Raw genomic sequence first — 26,350 nt, 5'->3', positions numbered from 1 at the left:
TATATATTATATTATTATTTATTTATTATTTATATTATATATATATATATATATATATATATATATATATATATATATATATATATATATATATTAGATCGAAGGTTTTCACGGACAGGAATATGATGAAATGATTTTTCGGGTTTGTTCCGTGTGGTGTATTATCATCCTCGGTGGGAATGAATTTCGCAACGTTTCGACAAAGTCTCATTTGTCATCCTCTGGCGATTAATGTTAAGTGTTCGGAAATCATCTGACCCTACTCAGATGACTTCTTACTTAACGAACACTTAACATTAATCGCCAGAGGATGACAAATGAGACTTTGTCGAAACGTTGCGAAATTCATTCCCACCGAGGATGATAATACACCACACGGAACAAACCCGAAAAATCATTTCATCATATTCCTGTCCGTGAAAACCTTCGATCTAACATTTCAAACCTTAACGGGGAGAAGGGGTCATATCGAGAAGAAGAAGAACTCAGGTACCAAAACATACAGGTACCAAATTCAGGTAATAACCAACGGTATATATGTAACAGAATCATTATACCCACATAGTAAGAAGTCATCTGAGTAGGGTCAGATGATTTCCGAACACTTAACATTAATCGCCAGAGGATGACAAATGAGACTTTGTCGAAACGTTGCGAAATTCATTCCCACCGAGGATGATAATACACCACACGGAACAAACCCGAAAAATCATTTCATCATATTCCTGTCCGTGAAAACCTTCGATCTAACATTTCAAACCTTAACGGGGAGAAGAGGTCATATCGAGAAGAAGAAGAACTCAGGTACCAAAACATACAGGTACCAAATTCAGGTAATAACCAACGGTATATATGTAACAGAATCATTATACCCACATAGTAAGAAGTCATCTGAGTAGGGTCAGATGATTTCCGAACACTTAACATTAATCGCCAGAGGATGACAAATGAGACTTTGTCGAAACGTTGCGAAATTCATTCCCACCGAGGATGATAATACACCACACGGAACAAACCCGAAAAATCATTTCATCATATATATATATATATATATATATATATATATATATATATATATATATATATATATATATATATATATATATATATATATATATATATATATATATATATATATATAGAGGTTGAAGGTTAGCACGACTGGCTAAGTTAAGAAATAGCACGGGGATTGAAACGGGTGTGCAGTCGGAGACAGAGAAAAATGAGAACTCTTTTTTCTGTTCAAGCTTTCGAGACTTTATTGACTCTTCTTCAGGAACTCTAGATGATAAGATGCAAATTAACAATTGTCAAAATTTGTTGTACTTTACTTACGAAAGTTGAGGTTATGTATATGAAGCAAGCATGGGAAGAATTATTTTCTTAAAACACTATGAAACTGTGATGATTTATGAAACACTCATGATACTGGATAACAGGTTAAAATTGAGAACATTATAATAAAATGTGGATGGCACTAATAACATTAGATTGTTGTAAAATAATTTTTTTTAAATTTTTGTATACATCTTGTGAAAGGGACATGTCCAAGTCAACTGTCAATTGTCTTGACCTAATTTTCAAATATTTGTACGTGACTTCTCTTTTCAAGCTTGGGAACGAATCTTCCTTTGTTTTGTGACGTAGGTCACCAAACCAAAAAACTAACAAACATCTTCAAACCCCTGAGCATCAACATCACATACAAGCCAAACACGGAATTAACACAAAATATAAACAGCTATGAAAAAGAAGAAAACAAACACCTAAACGGAGTGTACAGCATACAATGCTCGAACTGCAACAAATACTATATAGGCCGAACCAAGAAAAAACTAATCCAAAGGTACGGCGAGCACACGCCATACAAAACAAACATAACTTTTCCCCACCAGAGAATATAAACTCATAAAACAAGTCAATAAAGGAAACCGTATGAACATCTGGGAAAACATCCATAAATTTTAAAGTCATAAATCACTTATCGATGAACAAATAAAAATCAAAACACAACAAGACCTATCATTCAATATACTACACAATACAATACACATTTCTAGGAAGAGTGAACCTAGAGAAAAGCCAATACAAAAGATAGTACCTAATGTAACCCAGATGCAGGCAAAATTAGCTGCGGTACCTGTCTTAAGGCGTTCTAACCGCATAAAAGAACAAACAAGGGGATGAAACGTTCAGTTTGAGTAGAGCCAAGAAGATGATAGCACGACCAGCTATCGAAAGCGCTCGTATATAATAAATAGAAATTATAAAGCTTCAAATTCTTATATATATATATATATATATATATATATATATATATATATATATATATATATATATAGAAATAGCACGGGGATTGAAACGGGTGTGCAGTCGGAGACAGAGAAAAATGAGAACTCTTTTTTCTGTTCAAGATTTCAAGACTTTATTGACTCTTCTTCAGGAACTCTAGATGATAAGATGAAAATTAACAATTGTCAAAATTTGTTGTACTTTACTTACGAAAGTTGAGGTTATGTATATGAAGCAAGCATGGGAAGAATTATTTTCTTAAAACACTATGAAACTGTGATGATTCATGAAACACTATGATACTGGATAACATTATAATAAAATGTGGATGGCACTAATAACATTAGATTGTTGTAAAATAAAATTTTTTAAATTTTTGTATACATCTTGTGAAAGGGACATGTCCAAGTCAACTGTCAATTGTCTTGTCAAAAAATATTTTCTAAAATATTGGAAAAGGAGAAAAGATCCATGTCTGTGGTATGGAATGCAAAAGTGACTAAGTTTATCATCAGACAGGAATAAAGTGCTAATTGAAATTTGTGATGAATTTTTAAAAATAAATTGAATAGAATTTTGTTTTGGTTAACATCTTGGAGGAATGAACAGTTGTCTTGTCATTTACAGCACATATTGAAATTGATAGATGAATGGTTAAATGTAAATTTATTTTTTGATTGAGTTAAAAGAGTTTGAGAGGGTTTATTGACAGATATTTCCAATCATTATGATGTGCAGATTGACTTTTATTATATTGGATTGGTAGCAGGATGGTTGGTGCGTCTGTTTTGATTGTCTAAGTGAAGTAGGTAAGTATAGATTATACTAAGTCCTTCTATGTCTCTTCTAGAATTCATACTATTTTTGTTGCACTTTAGCACAACATTCCATCAACCATGACCACAAAATTGCATATGACAATGTCAAAATATTAGACCAATCCAACAACGTACACAAAAGAATGTTCCTAGAAATGGCAAACATTTTCAAAAATCCTCTCAGTATGAATTCTAGAAGAGACATAGAAGGACTTAGTATAATCTATACTTACCTACTTCACTTAGACAATCAAAACAGACGCACCAACCATCCTGCTACCAATCCAATATAATAAAAGTCAATCTTCACATCATAATGATTGGAAATATCTGTCAATAAACCCTCTCAAACTCTTTTAACTCAATCAAAAAATAAATTTACATTTAACCATTCATCTATCAATTTCAATATGTGCTGTAAATGACAAGACAACTGTTCATTCCTCCAAGATGTTAACCAAAACAAAATTCTATTCAATTTATTTTTAAAAATTCATCACAAATTTCAATTAGCACTTTATTCCTGTCTGATGATAAACTTAGTCACTTTTGCATTCCATACCACAGACATGGATCTTTTCTCCTTTTCCAATATTTTAGAAAATATTTTTTGACAAGACAATTGACAGTTGACTTGGACATGTCCCTTTCACAAGATGTATACAAAAATTTAAAAAATTTTATTTTACAACAATCTAATGTTATTAGTGCCATCCACATTTTATTATAATGTTATCCAGTATCATAGTGTTTCATAAATCATCACAGTTTCATAGTGTTTTAAGAAAATAATTCTTCCCATGCTTGCTTCATATACATAACCTCAACTTTCGTAAGTAAAGTACAACAAATTTTGACAATTGTTAATTTTCATCTTATCATCTAGAGTTCCTGAAGAAGAGTCAATAAAGTCTTGAAAGCTTGAACAGAAAAAAGAGTTCTCATTTTTCTCTGTCTCCGACTGCACACCCGTTTCAATCCCCGTGCTATTTCTATATATATATATATATATATATATATATATATATATATATATATATATATATATATATATATATATATATATATATATATATATATATATATATATATGTATATATATATATATATATGTATATATATATGTATATATGTATATATATATATATATATATATATATATATATATATATATATATATATATGTATATATATATATATGTATATATATATATATATATATATATATATGTATATATATATATATATATATATATATATATATAGAAATAGAATATATAGAATATATACATATATATATATATATATATATATATATATATATATATATATATATATATATATATATATATATATATATATATATATATTATATATATATATATATATATATACATATATATATCGATAGCTGATCGATAGCTGGTCGTGCTATCATCTTCTTGGCTCTACTCAAACTGAACGTTTCATCCCCTTGTTTGTTCTTTTATGCGGTTAGAACGCCTTAAGACAGGTACCGCAGCTAATTTTGCCTGCATCTGGGTTACATTAGGTACTATCTTTTGTATTGGCTTTTCTCTAGGTTCACTCTTCCTAGAAATGTGTATTGTATTGTGTAGTATATTGAATGATAGGTCTTGTTGTGTTTTGATTTTTATTTGTTCATCGATAAGTGATTTATGACTTTAAAATTTATGGATGTTTTCCCAGATGTTCATACGGTTTCCTTTATTGACTTGTTTTATGAGTTTATATTCTCTGGTGGGGAAAAGTTATGTTTGTTTTGTATGGCGTGTGCTCGCCGTACCTTTGGATTAGTTTTTTCTTGGTTCGGCCTATATAGTATTTGTTGCAGTTCGAGCATTGTATGCTGTACACTCCGTTTAGGTGTTTGTTTTCTTCTTTTTCATAGCTGTTTATATTTTGTGTTAATTCCGTGTTTGGCTTGTATGTGATGTTGATGCTCAGGGGTTTGAAGATGTTTGTTAGTTTTTTGGTTTGGTGACCTACGTCACAAAACAAAGGAAGATTCGTTCCCAAGCTTGAAAAGAGAAGTCACGTACAAATATTTGAAAATTAGGTCAGAAACAATTGAAGTCCAAGTATTCCATTAATAATAAATTATAATTAAACGAAATCCAACACTAACTACCTGCAAAAGCCAATACATCACGTAAGAAAATAGAGAAAGTATCTTGAAGGAGAGTTCGGATTTCCGAAGGCCGGTCCTAGAGATTTTCATCAAATTGGTACATCACTTCACACATAAAGGTGAGAAATCAGGTATTTATACCAAACTCCGTCATGGACTTGCACCAAATCCATGCCGGTCATAAGTCCGGGAAAAGGAGTAATGGTCTGCAGTTGGGAATCCGGACAATATATCTCTACCGTCCGGCTCTTCCCAACAACATATTTCACTTTGTTTCAACTTGTCTTGGGTGAATCTGCCTTCGTGCTTTTCATCTATGATCTTTCGGTCGCTCTCGACCAACTCTTGCTCTTTTTCGACCCTGACGCTATTACAACATTCGAGGGCTGTCATTCCTTTCACGACTATTTCGCGCAGGGAGTAAACCCTTTCAAAAATCCGAAATCCAAGGTGTAAACCATACCGTGCTGAGATATGAATGGCTCCATTCGTTAAGCAGTCAAGAACAGTGGCTGTGAGGATCTGGCGCGCCCTCGTAGTATTTAGCCTTAGCGGGGCAAGGGAGCACTACCTCGCCGGATAGATAGTTCTGCCCAAATAGTGGGAACTGTATCGATACACTTAATAGAGCTAACAAAACGAAGGTGCAGAAAATGACAGAAGAACAACTGAAAAAGCTCGAGGAAAGGAGCTCCTCCAGAACAAAATAGGAGGGCACAACCGAAAATCAGATTGGAAGAGGATGATGAAATGCCAACAGGAGGTAGGCAGATACAGACTCAGACGTCAAATGCAGAAGAAATGAGGAAAAGCATAGATAAGCATTCAAGCCTTGGACTCAAGGAGGGATGGAAAAAAGGCTTGAGAGACACTTCTTCCTTCTCAGAGGAAGATAACACCCAAAGAGGAAATACTTCTTCCTTCTCAGAGGAAGATAACACCCAAAGAGGAAGAGAGAGGGCACCCCTCTTGAGAAAAAACGGGGGTGGGGAAAAAGAGTATTAGCGGTGAGGAAGGGATTGAAGAGATCAGGAGGGCAATGGAAGATCTCATGGAAAAGATGGAAGCTCTGAAGAAAGTTGTAAAAGATACACCAAATACGCAAGAAGAAATTGAAGAATTAAAAAACAGGTTGAAGCGATGGAGTATAGTATGAATGTGGTGAACAGGAAAATGGGAACCTACAATTTTGCACAGAACCCAGAAACCCACAAAAGGCAGTCAAATCACATTAGTACTCAAACTGACTCGTCACAGGATGGGAAACAAGGGACACAGGAAAAAAGAACGATAAGCACACAAACATATGACAGCATGGAAGAAGAAGAAGAAAACATACGATTATGGCAGGAATAGATAGCGAACCAAACTATATTAGTGGTCTTCATGGCTTGTTGAGTATAATCGACCTGAATTGGCCAGAGGGTAGATACCAGAATACTAGCCTCGAATATAGAGGAATCTACGAAGCAAGAACGGACGAAAACGTAGTAGTAATGTAAGACCCCACCATCCTGTTGGAAAGTGTCGATGAAATGAGAAAGGAACTGGAGAGGACATTTCCAGACTTATATGGAATAATAGGGGATGGATTATAAAAAGGCGACATTGAATACGCACAAAGAACTACATAAATTGAACGTTCCAAGGGTCAGAGCGAACAAAGAAGTTCACTCTACTTTGTGGTGGCTAGTGATTAACGAAACAAGAAGAACCGTATCAACAGCAAGTAGTATATCGGCTAATAATGAGCCTCAAAATACTACAAATTGATGTTGGGAGATCTAAAAGCTCCCATGACCTCACCTTTGCGACCGCCGAACAACGGAACGTAGATTTGGTACTGTTGCAAGAACCAAATGAGGCATATGCGACGAGACAAAATTTCATCACTGACGGCAACTAGAAGTAGGAAAAGGATATGCGGTAGTTCATTTCCGCAGCTTCGCCCTCTATAATTGTTACGTCTCACCAAATAGCACATTACAAGACTTCGAGAGGATAATTGATACCATCATGAACAGTATAAGAACTGACTGTGCGGTAGAGAATGTAAGGGGAGAATATATAGCGTACTGGTTAAATGCCGTAGATATGGCCGTCGGAAACAGTGGAAACTCTCCCACCTTCGTTAGAGGAAACAGCGAATCCATTATAGACATAACTTTTGCAACATCCACTATATTCAAGAAATCAACAAACTGGGAATTATTGCAAAAGGAAGCACAATGATGGAGTGTAAGGACTGGAAATACCTGGGAGCTGCAAAACTATTGCATAGGCAGACGACCTTGCACTTGTAGTCAGAGCAATAAACGAACTAATGATCTGTACCAACTTAGGTCTTGAAAAAATTGAGAACAGGATCTCAGACAATGACCTAGAAATGGCCCCAAAGAAAATAGTAGCCGTTGCTACTATTTTCTCTGGAAACAAGGAGGGTATATTGTTTGAGGTGAGCAGTCATAGCATTAAACCGACCAAACATATAAAGTATCTCGGAGTGTGGATCGACGATAAGCTAATTTTTAATTGTTACGTAAGAAATACCATCGAGAAAGCTCAGAAAAAAGTTACGGCGATGGATGCTATAATGAGCAATATTGGAGGACCGAGCTGTGGAAAAAGAAGGATGCTTAATGGGGTGGTACAGTCAATAATGGCCTAGGGGAGAGTTATGGTCATACAGTTTCTGTCGGGCCATGGAACTTTCAGAAGTTATACGAATGAAATAGGAAAAACGGATTATAGATGTGTATATTGTGGCCAAGTGGATGATCCCGAACACGCAGTTTTTCACTGTGCTAGTTGGCAAGACATGAGAATACGTACCTTCTTATCTCTAGGACAAATCCTAACACCGGATAATGTGATAGAAAACATACTGAATTCGGAAGCTGCATGGAAAGAGGGAAAATACAATGATGAAAGGTGAGGAGAAAAGCCGCTGACATACCTGTGTTATATCCTTCTGGTTTATTCCGGCGTTCCGGCGTCAGACAGCAAAGATGAAAGTGGGGTTTTAGTGGGTTAGAGTCCCACCCTACCCTGTTACTTTCTAGCGCAGGGTGTGCATGAGCACTTCACCACTCACAAAAAAAAAACAATCCTTTTAAAAGTTCAAACTTGTCACCAAATGAAAATACGCATATTAAAGACATGTCCGAATAGACAAGCAGAACAATACATTCGAAGATATACCTACTCATAAAAGTTTCAAATAACAAAAAGGCGATTTTTGTTAAAACTGATACTTGACGTTTCCACAATAAAGTGCGTTCCGTTTTCAATTCATAGTTCGATTAGCATAGATCATACTTTAGACTAGATTGATGTTTTCATTCTTTTACACTTTTATTTAATTGTTTTGTGTCTCTTCCAACATTTATCCACAGGTACATCTGCAAATCGTGTTGTTTCCTGGTGAGTTATATTTATATTTGACGTGTGAATCGGTGGTTCGAACCGTAATGCTGAACGATCGAATTCCACTTCCTATCGTGCTAGCAATCACACGTTAATTCAAATATTTGTATGATGCGATACATTAGAGTAGGAGGGCGCAATTTGTGAGGAAAATAAAAAATGTTCATTCGATTTTATATTATCATATAATACTATAAACAATACATAATAGAGAACCATGAAAGCACTTCTATGACTCTACAGTTTAATCTTCTCTTACTGTAAATAAGGATACATTGAAGACTTTATTGAACTCATCATCAAAATGAATGGATGTAAAATACGGCAAAACTTCATAATTCTCTAAACAGCACCGATTTGCAAAAAAATTCGATTAACAATCTACCGATCCTATACTTCGAAGTTGATCTTATACAGAGAGTTGGTTTTAGCTTGGGGTGGATGACCTCTTTTTGGAGGTAAACATGTTTCGTTGGATAGATTGAATAATTTTTGTTTTGTGAAGTATTTTTCTAATACTTGATAGTTCCTGATTAATTCGCAGATAAAGTGTCAATTTTTTTCTTCAAGAATACCCAGGTTTTCATAATATCTTTCGAAAAAATAATTTTTAGTGGAAATTTAGCCTAAAAAATAATAAAAATTGTATTTCTATTGTTTGTAGACCCAATAAAAAAGAAGTAATAGGTTGTTGAGGTTTGTTTTCATTAGTCAAAAGTAAAAAGTCCCTAGTTTCACAATAAAGCGGGTTATTACGGAAATAATGTTGATCCCTATTTTTCTGCGACAAACAAATGCTAAAATCACTCTTTATTTACTACCCCAATTCAAAATAAACGTTTCCACTTCACAATCCACTTCATTCATGTACTTGAGATGTGTTCTAGAAGTTTGACTGGTTTGAATTGCTCAGTTCTCCAAAACGAGAACTTTATACAAACAACAGAACTACACTACTCTTCTCGACGTGCGTTTCCTCTTCTGAAATTCAGTTTTGAAAAAAAAAGAGCGTGAAGTGAGAGAGCATTTTCGTATTTCTGCAAAAAATCTTTTCCTAAATATAAGTTGAAAAGTATTATTTGAGTTATTTTGTGAAAAATTACACTAATGCCTTTATTACTACAAGCTAATTTTTTTTTCAATACTAAGCACTTTAAACCTGTTGAACTTCTGGAGTGTATTACAAGCATATAAATAAACTGGGAAAAATTATTTTTTATTGGGTGGTAATCAGGGGGTGATTTTAATATTCTTTGTTGCCGAAAAAATAGGTAACGATATAATTTTCAGCATAACTTGCTTAGTTCAGATGCCAAGGAATTCAATAAAAAAAAAATAATAGAAACTTTTTGAAGCATTTCAAGAATGGGTATTTCTGGTTGAAACTTTCGATTTTGGCATTTGACGATTACGAATCAATTTTCAACAAGCTCTCACTCTGTTTGTATTGATTCTGAAGACCAATATTTCTTTTGTTATTTCTGAAAAACTTCTTCACATGGAATGATTTTTTTCAATGAAACACTCTCTCTTTGAGTTATTCGCGAGAAACCACCTGAAAGAGATAGTTAATTGGCAGAAAAATTGACACTAACTCGCGAATAAGTCATATTGTATTGATTTTTAGAAAAAAAATACGGAACAGAAGTTGCCTACAATTGAACAATCCATTCATTGATTCTATTTTCAATAAAAAAATATCTCATTCTCGGAAAGGGGTTACATCCACACCCAGGGTAAAAGCATCCTCCGGTATCGTGTTAACTTTGAAGTAGAGGGTAAATCCTAATTTTCATGAACATCGGCGCTACAAAATTATTCGGGAAGGAAGTCAATGATAGTTTATCTATTTTATTTGTTTGAGACTTTCATGGGTGATTTCCTCCTTGCTTATCCGAGAGAAAACGGTGATTTGTCATTTGTTTTCAAGTAGTATTTACCAGAAACCCTGTAAAAGAAAAATTGATTTTTGAATTTTCTTCATATATCAGTACATATTATAAATTAATGTTTCTTGCCGAGTATATCTGTCTAAACGTGATAAACTTAAAAACTAACAGACATATTTTCCACAAGACGTAATAATTCAAAAAGAAAGTTTTCTCGTATAATTTATTAATATTTCGTATGAATTGGTTGAATAATTACGATGTCAACTGTGTGGAATCGGGGCAGAGGTCTTTCTCTACGAGCCATCATCGAAAATGGATTCTGAGGTGAAAAGGGAAGTATTTTTGAAAGAATGAGCGTTAGAGGGCAACCACAACATATATAACTCCCTTGATCATTCTATAATGAACTATTTTTTGAAATATTTTCAAACGTTTCAGATTTTAACCGAATATTCCATCAAATTTGGACTGGACATATACGGAATATTGTGGAATGCTCTCAAGCACTGTTGAATTTTTTGGACTGTCTTAGAACTTTCTAGAGGACGGCACACCCAACTCCTTTATCTTCAAAAGAAGACTTTCTTCATGGAGGAGCTGATGTGACACTGACCAAAAAATGTAAACATGTATTTTCTGCTACCAGTGTGAAGCCAGGTTAGGTTGCTAGTATAACATTTGTTTCAAGTAATGGTAAAATCAACGTTATGCAAGATATCAATATCCTTGATTTCAATTTGAGACCCACCGGTAGGCAAGTATTTCAGCCTGTTGGGCATCATCAGTACCGGGCAGGCGATCCTCGATTGAAGACAAACTGTGAATGAACTAAGAAGAGTACTTGATAAAAATAATACCCAGACAGCTGGAACAGCTGTCTACCAGTGGCTCTTAAATTGAAATCAATATGGGAATTATCAGAAAATTACGTATCTATTTATATTTTTTCAGTATATTTCACACCTATGTCAGGACAACTACAGTAATATATTTTGTGAAAATACAAATATGAAGATTTTCAATATCAGCTTTTTTATTCATTAAGTGTTCCTCGTGATTGTCATGTATCATTTCTGATAAATATGATATATTATTTGAGTTGTATTGATTTCTCTATGTAAAAATGAGGGTTTTCAAAATTAATTCTATGATTCTCCGAATTATTATGTTCTGCTAACGCACAAAAATTTGCTTTTCGTTTACAATCGCTCTAGTGGGATGTAATGCGACTACTTAGAGGTCTAGATGTTTGTCCCATATAAGTTATAAAACAATCCACACAAAAATATTTTTATTTCAAATTGGATATTTGTTTATTGGAAATTGAAACTTTTAGTTTACTATATAATTCAGATATGGTAGTGACATTCATTTTGTAAATTTAGAGGTCATCATTTCTGAAAACATTAATTATTTTGGTGAGAGCGATTTATATATGAATGAAGGTATAATGTTGTCGCAAATAGTTCTTTTTCTGAATGTGTTAAACTTTTTTTGTAGACATTCTATTTCCTCTAGTTTTGTCAAGTTACTGTCATTGATATATGATTGATAAGTCAATTGAATTGAATTTCCTTTTGAATATATTTGAGTCTGTTGAGTACTTTCATAGTTTCCGATCCATATTTAGTCCTACAGTCGACGTATTCATTCACCGGGTAGGTGAATTTCGAATATTTAACATTTGGCGACCGTGACAGGAAACCGACTATGGAGAAGGTAGTAGCAGTGCATCGAAGAACGTTCGATCAGGTTTTCAATGATATTTTGAACTTGTTTGACCAAGAAAACACTGACAAGATTGCCATATTCAGCAAAATTAGTATTCTGGGGGAGAAAGTCCAGGTCCTGATGGATTTCCACATACATATGGTGGATATTTCATTAGACGACGAATATGCTTTGAACAAAGAAATATCTACAGCTGATGAATACTCTGGCAAGTATTTTAAAGTCAAAATTTAAGCTGAAAATCTTTCAAACAAGAACATTATTGCTTACTCTCTTTCTCAATGTTCTAGTGAAACGTAGAAAAAACTGAAATTACCGAAAATTGGATATAGGAAGTTTGGTGGTTAGATCAAAGAATGGCTTTCCTTTTGGGAACAATTTCAGAGGGTGAATAATGATGAAGACATTGCACCAGAGGACAAATTTCAGTATCTGATCCAAGCATCGATACCCAATTCGAAAGCTCGTCAACTCATAGATAGTTACCTCCCCAGTGTAAAAAATCACCCGAAAGTAATTTGAAGGCCTAAAGAAAAGATTTGGGAGGAAACATTTTCCTGTAAAATTCTACATGCGTAATTGTTGAATCTAATACTGAACAATTTGTCGACTCAAAATAACCTCAGCTTCCTTTACGACAAAATGGAATCACAATTACGTGCTTTGGAGACCCTCGCAGCTTGTGCAGCCATATTATATCCTTTAGTGGAGTCTTGTCTTCTAGAAAACCTCATACGAGTATGGCAACGAAGCAGTCTTTACGACATTAACTCTACATTCAAAGATCGCCTTGACAAGTTGATGAATTTCCTCAGGAAAGAAGTCGAGAACGAGGAAAGAATAACTTTAGCTACATCTGGATTCGGGTAAATTCAAGAAGAAAAATGATTCCCAAAAACATCATTCTTCTCTTCCAACCGCAATTGTATTGATGAATAACAAACTATACAAAAAATGTAATTTCTGTAGTGGACATCATCCAAGCGAATTCTGTACCGACGCAAAAAGTGGACATTATTTAACCGTAAAAAGAAACTCCTTGGAAAAACCTGCTATTATATCTGCTTGAATTATGGATATATTTCCAAAAATGTCGTGTGTCCATAACTTGCACTCTTTGGGGTGGTAAACATCATGCCATTATGTGTTCCAAGTCCGACGATTCAGACTCAAAAGCAAGTGTTATGAGTACAAGTGTAGAAAACAGTCTATCAATCAGTTCATATTCCGAAGTTTTTCTAGAGACATTAGTGGTCAATTTGAATGGATTCGACAAATTCAGAACAGCTAGAATAATTTTTGATACCGTTTCTCAAAAATCATACATCACAAAATCTGCAGCTGAAGAGATGGAATACAGCTGCTCGCGGCAAGAAGAAATTATTCACGCCTTTTTTGGTGGTTCAAGAACGAATGTTGTCAAAGATAATTGTTATCGCATAAAATTGAGTGACTTGAAGAATAAATATGCTATGCTGATGATGATGGTATTTTGAGATTAAGAACGAAGGTTCCCGAAAGAACCGATTTCAGAACAGATAGTTCGTTTTCCTATCATTGTGCCTTCTAAGCATTATCTTGTGAGTAAGTTAATTCACGAAAGTCATGTCCGAGTTCTAGGATTATTGAGTCTCCTGCGTGAGAGATTTTGGATAATCAGAGGGAGAAAATCAGTTTGATCCATCATTCCAAAGTCTCCAAAATGTAGCTGATTCAACTCCAGACGTATTGAGGTTCTAGCCATAGCACATCCAGAAAATCGTGTGCGAGAAGCCAAAGTTTTTGAAGTCTTCGGTGTAGATTTAGCTGGTTCACTCTACATTCGAACCGGAGAGAAGGCTTGGATATGCCTATATACATGTGCCATTTATAGAGCTGTTCATTAAGAACTTCTCTCATAACTGTCTCGAGATGTTTTCTTACAATCATTCAGAAGATTCGTGGCCAGAAGAGGAAAACCATCGATTGTAGTCAGCGACAATGGCACAAATTTTGTTGGTGCTGAAAATGCCTTTTCACAATTGGATTGGAAAATGATAACCACTTACAGTACCACCGAAAGGATAGCGTGGAAATTAAATCCCCCAACACTGCCTGGTGGGGTGGTTGGTGGGAGAGGTTAATCGGAATTATGAAGGATCTACTGAGAAAAGTTTTGGAAAAAGCCAGTTTGACATACGAGGAGTTATTCACGATACTTTGCGATTGTGATTCAGTACTGAATTCGAGACCCCTCACTTATATGTCCGAAAATTGCAAAGATTTTGTTCCTTTGGCTCCTGCTATGTTCCTCAAGGGGATTTCAGAGTGCGGAGTTCCGGATTTAGACGCCGTGGAGAGTTCAGATTTAAGAAAACATCTGAGATACAGGATGAAGCTGATAAATGATCTTCGTAGGAGATTTCTGTTGTAATTGTCATCGGAAAAACGAAAACAGAGAGAAATCAAAATTGGTGAAGTCGATCTGATAGGCACCGATAATATCAGAAGGATGGAATGATCTTTGGCGTATATTCAAGAGCTGATACCTGGGAGGGCTAATAAAACACGTCTGATCAAACTAAAGACAACGAAGAAAATAGTACTCAGGCCTCTACAACGATTATATCCCTTAGAGATGAATTGTGCTGATGATTTGGACTCAACTCAGATATCAGACAGAGCAGTTTCTGCAAGAGAGACCGAAAGTAAAGAAACTGAAGAAATACAAGAAAATGACAAGGGATGTTTCGAAAATTCTGAACCACTTCCGATAACTACTACATATGGAAGAAAAGTTAACCTGTTCAAAGATTCTCTTCGTAGCAATTTGAGTCGTTGGTGAACAAGGTTCCACAACTCAAGGTGGGATTATGTCGCAGATAGTTCATTTTCTGAATGTGTTAAACTTTTTTGTACACATGGTATTTTCTCTATCAAGAGTTGTCAAGTTGCTGTCATTGATATATGATTGTCAATTGTATTGAATTTTCTTTTGGATATATTTGAGTCTGTTCAGTATTTTCATAATTTCCGATCCATATTTCGTCCTACATTCGATGTGTTCAGTCACCGGGTAGGTGAATTTTGAATATTTAACAAACGTCCTGTTCAACTCTTTCATTATTTTGAAAGTCTTTCACGAAATAAGATTCTATCTACTAACCTGAAATACAACAAAAATATCAATAATAGAAACGGAATGAATGAAAACGTTGAAACCAATTTGATCTTTCGAAGGCGATAATCGTTTTCCTACAATACAATTGTTCATTACCCCGTTAACTAATTACTACTCCAGGAGTTGAGTCTTACCCTTCGTCAGGTGAGTAACCTCCCATCTGAGATTGCATATTATCTTCACAATTTCCCGTATCATAGTCCCATTGACTGTTACACCTCTCTGCTGAAAATCCACCGTTCACTATAGATTCTGCATAGAGTTCGTAAGATCTTGTGTGCGAGCACGACCCGGTTATATCTAAAGGACAACCTGGCTGAAATTCGCCCCCATTCGGATAGTAGTCCACATGACCTAATGTTCTCCTGAATCCAAGAAAGGCAGTATTGGTATGAATAACATGAACGAATTGTGCATCTGTGGGATCCAGTCGGTTGTTTGTTATTTCATAAAAAAATCCAGGTCCAGCTGGATCCAGCCCTGAAAACGAGTGGTAATAGTAAATGAATGAATGAAAATCTCTACAATAAAGAATGTATGATAGCAGAAAAAGTCATTAGTAATACTTTAAAAATTGGAAATAATCAACAAGTTACAAAATATCTTCAATGACAAAAAATAGACTGGACTAAAATGTTTGTTGAACACAAAAACTGGTTCACGGTGACTCATTTCTCCCTGAATTTGGGGAAACTCATTCGTTCCAGCAGATGAAAAAAGAAAGGTCTTTTTCTTACCGTTTTATTAAATGTAATGTAATTCATTGAATTCTTTCATTGTGAAAAAAAATGTACCTGTTTTTCATTTGGGTCGGGAAAGTCCTACTACTGATTGAAAATATAATAATAATTTGTAGCTCTTTCCTTCTTGGGTGAATTTTTTCAAAAGTTCCAACAATGGAAATATTCAAGGTTTCGGATTTAATTAAATTTTTCTTCAGGGCTCGAAAAGTAGTTTTTCGTGTTGATAAATTTCTATTTTAACATATTGAGATACATATTGGATACAAATGTAAAAAAAAATAAAAAACATTGCAATAAATTGATGGATGTAGCCGTTACTACATGGTAGGAAATCATAATGAAGAAAAGAGAAATGAAACTTTCTATGTTTTTTACCAAGTATAAGTTTGAAAATGTCTGCAGTAACGTTAGTCTGAAACTGCAGTAACGTTAGTTACAAATAAAAGTAGTGAAAAACATAGAAAAAAAAACTTTGCAACAACCAAATTTCCAAGACAACACCAACACAAAACGACATGAAACAAACGTTTGTTTCATCATGCTGGAAGGTTCGCCGTCTAGAAATTTATAGAACAGTCCGAAACACGCTGGTGTATTCGAGAGCATTTCACAACATTCCAGGATATCCCAGAACATTCTGGAATGTACAGGGAATTCCTGGAACATTCAAGAATACCCCAGATCATTGTTGCGGACTATATTGTACGGAAGAAGAAATCAGTGTTAGGAATATACAGTACGATGAAAATTGCTCCTCTCTTAACTTTCAAACGGGATAAGGTATCGAGGTTGGAGAAGGTTCACGTAAGAAGGTATTTTATTCATTTTTGGTGAGAAAGACAATAATGCTGTATCACCGAGAGGGTGGTTACAACTTTTTTCCCAATAGAAAGGGGAGTCTTCTGACACCTCGTTTGATAGATGTTTCAATTCTCTTTCCACAATATCTTCATTTCTGAAAATTCAATCATCCTTTCCAGAGTGATAATTAGTTCTATACAATATGTGAAGATTTGCAAACAAACGATTAATCATCATAATTTCAAGAAAAATGTGTTTATCCACATCTGAATAAATGTACAAAATATTCAACATTCACTCCCTGACAATAATGGAATATGTTAACAATTTTTCTCCTACATTATGAAATGTTCCTGAGTTATTCCATTACAAGCACCTCGTTTCCTATCAACGAGTTCTAGAATGAACAGTGATTGTGTATATAGTAAACTCCACATGTCACGTATCACCTCAAATGAGCATGTGATCTAGTGAGCACTTCTAAGGGATTACGTATTAAACGATTCGAAAAATGGTCGAACCCAGATGATTTTTCAACTGAGGAATCACACGTTAAAAGGTGAGACCTCGTTAATCCTTAGCTCGCACAAGTTTCGACTTCTGAGGGTTGTCGTTCGTAGGGGTGCGACAGCTGGTTAACGGAAAAACAGATTTTTTTTTTTTAAACATCGGTTTTCAGCAAGATGTGGTACCTCTTCATTTCGGTAGGCTGCTTTGGTCCATTAGAGTGACTCGCTGGATCAACTAATATGAGGCCGTGAGATTTTTTTATGAGGATTTGTGAAATCTTAAGTATACGGTAGTCTATTCCGGAGCTCACGGTCGAAAAACGAGATGCTCCCGAACAAATTACCCCAGAAACATTCGGTGATGTAGGAAATGAATTTGTGAACAAACTTCATCATTGTCCGGAAGTGAAAGGTGAACATTTTCTGAAATGAACTGGAATTAGATGTGAATACATGTTTTCTTGAAATTATAATATTTATCCTTTATTTGCAGATCCTCAAAATCAATAAAAACTGCTAATTACTTTGGCTAATCAGATTTTCGAAAATCAAAAAAAAGTTGGATATCAAAAGAAGTATCACAAGATCCCCCTCTACTTTTGAAAAATTGAAAGTGTCCTCTCGGTGACTAGTGATGAAACACTATGTCTTTCTCATCAAAAAGTTTTTGAAATGATATCTTTTTACATAGAATCTATCCGACCTCTATACCTTATCATGGGTGGATGAGTAGAGGAGGGGGTATTTATATCTGCAAACTCGTATATAAAGCAAGATCTGTCAACGTAATTAAAATTTCGTCTAATTACTGTAACTACAACACAATTTCATATCAACTTCCTCAGATAGTAAATAATAATAGGTTTGTATCAATTCAGGATTTGTTGTGAGATTTTTCAAGATTCCATTGTTTGAATCTATAAAAAAACTTACCCACAATTAGAGGCAGATTTCCTTTGAAATCTTCTCCTATTCGCCCTGCGACATGTGCTCCAAGTGAATGGCCAACAATAAAAATTTTGTTAATGTTAAGTCCATGATCCGTTATGAGAACTTTGATCAACTCTCCAGTTAGTCTGCCTACATCCGGAACTGCTGCAAATGCTTCAAGGTAAGTTTTAAGAGCGATACTGCTCCAGTCCACGCAAAAAATATTCACATCCTCCTTTTCCAAAAGTGCGTTGCCTACTATTTCTCTCATGCGCGATGAAAAGTCGTTCTTCCAACCATGTACTACGAACCAAGTATCTTTCTTAGGTGAAAATGAGGTTTTATCTACTGAGCTTGGATCTTTTGTATCGATTAGTACAGGAAGTTGATCTTTGCGGCTCGCAAAATAGAATTTTATATCGTTCTCTGTCGCATGGTAAGGTGGTATGGAACCTGTTCTATTCTCCAACTGGTACACCCCCGGAGCAGTTTCCACAATGGTACTGAACACACGATAGTCGCTATCAGTAACTGAAATATTTCATACTATATCAATGTTTACGCTCATAACAGTGAAACGAAGATGACCGAATTTGTAATATAAATTATTCGTTAATTTTTGGACTGTTTTTGGATATTATTTCTTAAAAGTTGTGATATATTAAAAATGAAAACACTCTCATGAAATATATATTTGTCAAACAAAGAAAATACAGTAGAATTCATATATAACGACCCCAGTCATAACGTCTATCTATATTTAGTTATTGAGAAAATATACCATTTAGTGCGACTCCGGTTTAAGCGACCAACCTCTTATAGCGACCGTTTTTCATGATAATACATCCGATTAAAACGTCGCGCAATGTTTTGTTTACACAATCTGCGCACCAATACGTTGGCGAACTCCCTCTTCTCCCCTTCTCCCCTACTAAGAGGTAGTATTCTTAGGTACCTCTATTGATAGATACTACTAACATATATTCATAGATACGCCAGAGGTTCCAGTATGAAGTTTTTGCCACTTGTAAGTTCATAAAGTTCGACAAAATGAATTCTGTGAAGCGAAAGTGTTTTGCAATTGAAAAAAAAATTGCAATATCACACGGATTAGAAGCCGGTGAATCAAATATAGCCCTCGCAAAGAAGTTTGACGTATCCCATTCTACAATATCCACAATTAAAAAGAATAAAGATAAGATCGATTCGCTGTTCCAAGCCAATGTTTTGAAATGCAAACGTGTAAGGACTTCTACTCATGAGCAGTTGGATAAGGCATTGTTAAAGTGGTTCAAGCTTCAGCGCGAAAAGTGATGTACACTTTACTACCAGAAAATTAATCCGTTTTGTGCGTCGTCCGGTTAGTACGACATAGTATACCCTGTTCCTTGAAAGTCGTTTTATCCGGATTCTACTGTATTTTTTCATTCGAGAAGTCTACCAGACGAAGAAATTGAAGGCTAGGCTACCAAAATGGAGTTTAACTGCGATAACATGATTATTCCGAACGGCAGCAATAAAACTGACTACAGTCAGTTCATCATCATGATAACATGTGAATATTACTGGAGTTTTTTCCCAACACCTAATCGTTATTTTTAACACCTTGACAAGTGTTTCGATCACCAAGTGATCACTTTCAAGAGGAAGATTGAACTGGAAAAACTAGCAAGTTTAATCCTATTTATCTATACAGGTGTACCATACAGGTATACTCTACAGGTATACCACACATACAGGTGTCTTTAATCTATTAATTTTACAATTTGTCCTTATGTAATAGTTAGTTGAATCTAATATTTAGGTAAAAAGGCACAATATTGCCTATTTACCTGTCCTAAATTTATTTTAACAAGTTATATAGTATGCTATTAAGTATTGGTCCGTCATCGTTATTCATAATATCATTATGTTTACTCATTTCTACACTCTCATAGTAGTTGCCTGTTATTGTAATTGTCTAACTAATCTTAATGTATTGAAGTCTATGGATTGGTTTTGTTGCAAAATATGATGGGCGACTGTTGATTTTTTAGGTCTTCCGTATTTTTAGTGTACTAAGTGTTCCTTATATCTAACTTTAATTGATCTTTTTGTCTGTCCATAATATTCTGCATCGCAGTCTTTACATTCAATTTCGTGAATTTTACTTACCGGTACGTGTGCTTGTACGTACAGGTATATTCCTGACAGTTCACATCACTGTGGACATAAAGACATATTGTAAAATTAATAGATAAGACAAATTGTAAAATTAATTTAAGACACCAAAGATGTGGTATACCTGTATGTGTGGTATACCTGTAGGGTGTACCCGTATGGTACACCTGTATAGATGAATAGAGTTAGTCTTGCAAGTTTTTCCAGTTTAATCTTTCTCTTGAAAATGATCACTTGGTGATCGAAACACGTGTCAAAGTATTGGAAATAACGATTTGGTGTTGGGAAAAGAGTCCAGTACTATTCATTACTACACCAAAGGTTCCAAACAGTGCATAACAAATGGTAACATGTTATTAAGGAACAAAATTGGTGCAATTTGAATAATATCGATGCATTTAGCTGAGAATATGTCATGGTCTCTATTACAACTCATACGACTATCAAATAAAATTCATTCATACAATTAATATTCAAATAAAATAGACCGAAAAAAAATTGCCACTTTCTACTGATTCCCATAACCTCACGGAAATAAGACAACGATTCTCCAGTTCTAACTCCATCTTGAAAACCAAGAATTTATATATGATATTCAGAAATTTCCATATTTTATTCGGAACTCGTCGGTATAATATAATGTAGCAATTTCATTGAAATAGAAATGATTAGGCGACGTACAATAAGTGCATCTAGCCGCGTCAAGTAGATAAGTTATATGACTCGGGTGCCGGCTCTACGGTTTCATGTTGAGGCACGGTAGATTTCAACAATGAAATCCTATTGTTGAAAAATACCCAAATAATCTATAATGATTTGATCATTCCTGTCATTCCTGTTTTGTCTTTGTACAGGATTACTTTTTAACATAATTTTTGATACTGCACCAGTTTCATTGAATATTTTATTTATTTTATTTACCGTACCGCAGCTAATACGAGGACGATCTGGATGTTTCTCATTAAATACTCTACAAACCTCTTTAGCACTTCTAACGTCATCTCCTTAAAGGCGTACAATTTCAATTTTCTCTCTTACACTCAATCTTGCAACCATGGCACAAAATAATTCGAAGAACTGTAAGGTGAATATTGTTGACAATAGTGCACTTGAATCTTTCACAAATGGCAAACTGTAATGTCATTTCCATGGCAACTAAGATTTCAATTGAAATATTAGGTCTTAGTTTTAGTTAATTTGCGTGAAAACTTGAATGTAATTACGCTATTTTCATTAAAAATATTTACGTTATTTGTTTTTTTTAATAATGTTATAATAAAAAAAAATTCTCATGGGTATATCTGTTGATATAGAGTATTTTTTTGTAACTGTTAGCTGTGTGAGTTTTCGAATTTTTGAGTTGTCATAACTTTGTTAATAATGAATATTTTTTCATGAAATTTTGGTCACACCTGTTTAGAGGCACTCTGAATCCAGTGGCGTAGTGATTTTTTCAATAAAAAAATCGCTAATAAAAAAACCTGATTTTCAATTAAGGAAAAATATCGTAGTATGCCCTGAAACTTCAATAAACATTTCAAATTTTGTCCCAAGGTAGACCTTTCAGTATTTGACGGGTATAGCAGTCAGAGGCAGAAAGATTGTAAAATTCTTTTTTCTGTTCAAGCTTTCGAGGCGTTTATTGTCTCTTCATCGGGAACTCTACAATAATTATTGAATAAACAAACGGGTATGGACAACGTGTTCATACTTACGAAAGTGAGGTTATAACGAATTTAACACATAAGTAACAAAGAGGATCCTCATATATGTATGTCAAGATTAAAATTGGTTAAAAACATGTAATATTCAGTCAGAATTTTGCAATAATGTGAGATGATTGCACGAATAATATGAAACAATGAATTTGAAAATTGAACTCAACAGGTAGTCAGACATGATTACCACAAAACATTAAGTTTGACAGAATTTGTTGTTCTGACCAATGCATTGCTGCCAATGAAATTTCACAGAACTGTAAAATGATGAATCACAGAGAATGAAGGTAAGGAGTTTCTGTTCTGAAATTGTTAAGTATTATCAAATTTATTTTTTTATTTAAGCAAAGGAAATAGGTATAAATCAGGCTGAAACTTTCAATTATTATTTTCATACAAATTGTTATTATCTAGAATTGTGTTAATGGAAGATCTGTTGAAGAGTAGTTTATAAATGAGAGATTTTGGATAGCCATTTTGAAGAAACAATTCTGCAAGTTTTTTTAAATTTTGTGAACGAAGGCTGCTATGAGTAGTGCACACTACTCGATTTTTCATCCCCAATATTAAATTTATTTTTTGTTTTTCCTGATGGAAAGAGTAATAGTGTAAAAATCTGCCAGATGATCCTGGTTTTCTATACCACGAAGTTATTAAGGAATTGTCCTCTCGCCTTATTAGTCGGGAATCTAAGAAGGGAACACTTCTGTTGGAATCCTCTTCCTCAATAGTGAACTGTACCAGTTCATCATAATGGTTAAAAACCTGCAGAATTTCATTGATTCCATTATGTGGAATACTGAGAATAATGTCATCGACATATTTTTTTAAAAAGGAATTTGAAAGGATAATTTATTAATACACGCTTCCAGCAGATCTTCCATTACATATTATACTAAAATGGGTGAAAGTGGGCTGCCCGTAGGCATGCCTTGGATTTGTTTATAAATGTTATTGGAAAAATAAAATACAGTAGAGTCATATAAGAACTCTATTGCTTGAATAAATTGAGAAAGAATAAGTACTTTTTGATCATTCTTATATTGATTTCAATTCAAGAGCCACCGGTAGACAGCTGTTTCAGCCAATTGAGCATCTTCAGTACCGGGCAGGCGGTCCTCGATTGAAGACAAAATGATAGTCATCATCGTTTCTGTCAGGTTGGAGGAGACAAAATGAGAAAAACCAAAAAAGTACTTGATAAAAATAGCTGCATAAACGCAAATGAAACATAAGTCGAACCAGCTATTGGTGTGACACCTAGTCAACTTGCGAAGTTTTTATGTCAGTGTTGGTGGTTTGACCAATCAACCGACAACTGCAGTAGCAGAAATTTGGGAAGCTAACCTGAAATGCCATCGGAAAACGAATCTATATGTTTCTAGAAATCGACAAAAAGTTAATGCAGTCAAGCTGCTGGAAAATAATTCCATGAAAATCAAAACATAAATAGATAAGTACTTTCTAATCATTCCCATATTGATTTTAATTTAAGAGCCACCGTAGACAGCTGTTTCAGCCTATTGATCTTCGTCAGTACCGTGCAGGAGTTGTTCGATTGAAGACAAAAAATGTGAAAAACCAAGAAAAGTACTTAATAGAAATAACTGCGTAAACGCAAGCGAGACATGAGTATAATTTTATACATGTTTAACCTTCTCGGTCAATTTATATGTTCAATTTATTGTTTTCAACTCATTGTTACTGCCCTGAAGAAGCTTCCCCTTAGAAGCGAGGTTGCAGTCAATAGCTGGGCTGTTGTTACAATATATATATATATATATATATATATAATATATATATATATATATATATATATATATATATATATATATATATATGTATATATATATATATATATATTTATATATATATATATATGTATATATATATATATATATATATATATATATATATATATATATATATGTATATATATATATATATATATATATATATATATATATATATATATATATATATATATATATATATATATATATATACCACCCGTAATATACTAGAAGCCTTCAAATATTTGATTTTGAGACACGAGTAAAGTACTCTCATGGCCAACTAAGTGAAGTTTCATTTTTTTACCTATTTTTTTAAAATGGGGACTTCGAGAAAAAATTGCCTAAACGATAAATAGACAGTATCCAGTATAAGACGGTTGATTTTAAAAGCCTGTAATATTACGTATTAAACATCTATGGTGATAACCACGATCAATTATTTTTAAGAGTAAAATAATTTTCAAAATTTTTGTTGCAAAGTTATTTTTATTTTTTGTTAAAATCGAAAATTACTCAAAATTATAACAAACAACAACTTGATATTCAATAATATCTAATCACAAAACAACAACATGAAATTGGTATTTCGGAACAAACTCGTTGATTTTCTTGTCCAAAATAATTCTCCAAAATAATCTCCAGAAAATCAAAGAGTTGGTTTCATAATACCTATTTTATTTTGATGTTTTGTGATTTGATATTATTGAATAGTAAGTTCTTGTTATATTGTATAATTTTGAGTAATTTTTGGTGTTAACAAAAAATAAAAATAACTTTGCACCAAAATCTTTGAAAATTATGTTACTCTTCAAAAAAATTGACCGTGGTTAACACCATAGTTGTGTATTTTGTAATATTGCAGACTTTTAAAATGAAACGCCGTATACAGGATGCTGTTTATTTATGGTTTTAGCAAAGCTTTCTTTTCGTAGTACCCAATTAAAAAAATGGGTGAAAAAAATAAAACATCACTTTGATGGCCATGATTTCAAATCTAGATGTTATTTTCAATGCCTAACAACTTTTCTGAATAACATTTTCCGAAATTTTCCTAAATGAGAGTACTTTGCTTTTGTCTCAAAATAAAATATTAGAAGGATCCTCGTATATTACGTGTGTTTTACTGTATTTTGTTGATGCATGGTTAGTTTTAGGGGATGCACAAACTTTCATCAGGAATAACTTTTTGTCGAAAAACCCTTAATAAAGAAGTTTCCCATATGGTGTATACTTTGGCGATGACACTGACACTGTATAGCTGGGTAAGTTGTTTTTCCGTTGGTTATCTACCACACGTATCTACAAGGTCGCAGGTCTGCATGAGAGGAAAGAGGCAAATGCACCTCCAAAATGACCATGATGAAGTAGTGTACTTTGATTAAAATGTTGGTGATTATAGTTATAACTATTTTATTAAAAATTTCGACACTCAAAAGATAACAAGCCGATCTTAAATAGTAAATTGTGATATTAACACGCCCAAATTGTTGATCAAATTCGAATAACTTAAACTAATTGAAGTAAAAGAATCTGGCTAATCAACTTTCATGAAAAAAGCATTGTAAGATGATTAATGGAAGTATATACCAATTTTATTGTAATTGAGATATGGTTAATAGTTTTCAACATATTTCAGTCCTCATATTACAATGAATATTATGATTTCAATGCTCAATTTTAGAAAATAAGTTCATATTTTTCACTAACGAATAAAATAAAAATAGATAAAATGATGTCAAAAATAGCATCCAATTAAAAAAGAAATTCTGCGTCGAAAGTACATCGACAAGCTGTAGCGAAGGAAACATATACAAAATCAACGAAAAGCGCTGATTGGAAAACGAAACATTCAGATGGAGTCAAAATACCGTATGTAAATCAGTCGAAACAACTTCTTATAGGAATTCTTACAAATAATTAACTTTTTTATATGTACTCACTTGGGATACCAGAAGTGGTAACAAATAAAACCGAAAGCGTTATAATGACCTTCATAGTTGAACTTTTCGCGATTTCTGATTATATTGATATGCAATGATGAATTTATATAGCTTTGAATTCAAATTGATTTTATCATATAACATAAATGAAAAAGTGATCGACATGTGCACCGATAAAAATTTAAATGATTTGTAATTGAAATATCTTTATACACATCCACACCAACCTAAAAATTGTTATCAAAAGATTATTTCGAAAGTACCATATCCTATGAACTAAAA

General features: G+C 33.8%; 1 protein-coding gene across 1 annotated transcript; it reads right to left on the bottom strand.

Annotated features, from left to right (window-relative positions):
* Positions 1–8,854: 8,854 nt before the first annotated feature.
* Positions 8,855–26,225, bottom strand: LOC111511681 (inactive pancreatic lipase-related protein 1). The gene is made up of 4 exons (XM_023167715.2): positions 26,069–26,225; positions 18,458–18,985; positions 15,606–15,951; positions 8,855–10,636 (listed from the first exon to the last, which is right to left on the bottom strand). The coding sequence occupies exons 1-4, from the start codon at positions 26,121–26,123 to the stop codon at positions 10,579–10,581; spliced, it is 987 nt and encodes a 328-aa protein (XP_023023483.2). The 5' UTR covers positions 26,124–26,225; the 3' UTR covers positions 8,855–10,578.
* Positions 26,226–26,350: the final 125 nt, after the last annotated feature.

This window comes from Leptinotarsa decemlineata, unplaced genomic scaffold (assembly GCF_025532065.1).
Source record: "Leptinotarsa decemlineata unplaced genomic scaffold, Ldec_3_MD MMD2_tig00078346_RagTag_RagTag, whole genome shotgun sequence".
Taxonomy (NCBI): domain Eukaryota; kingdom Metazoa; phylum Arthropoda; class Insecta; order Coleoptera; family Chrysomelidae; genus Leptinotarsa; species Leptinotarsa decemlineata.
Note: the sequence above shows the minus strand (reverse complement) of the source record. Positions and strands in the feature narration are given on the sequence as shown.

Excerpts from the sequence above, each read along its gene's own strand:
- LOC111511681 (XM_023167715.2), bottom strand. The coding sequence starts at position 26,123 with ATGAAGGTCATTATAACGCTTTCGGTTTTATTTGTTACCACTTCTGGT. Across the intron at positions 15,952-18,457 it reads AAATCTGCCTCTAATTGTGG|GGCTGGATCCAGCTGGACCT; the intron begins GTAAGTTTTTTT and ends ACTCGTTTTCAG. Across the intron at positions 10,637-15,605 it reads GGTTACTCACCTGACGAAGG|GGTTTCTGGTAAATACTACT; the intron begins GTAAGACTCAAC and ends TTTCTTTTACAG.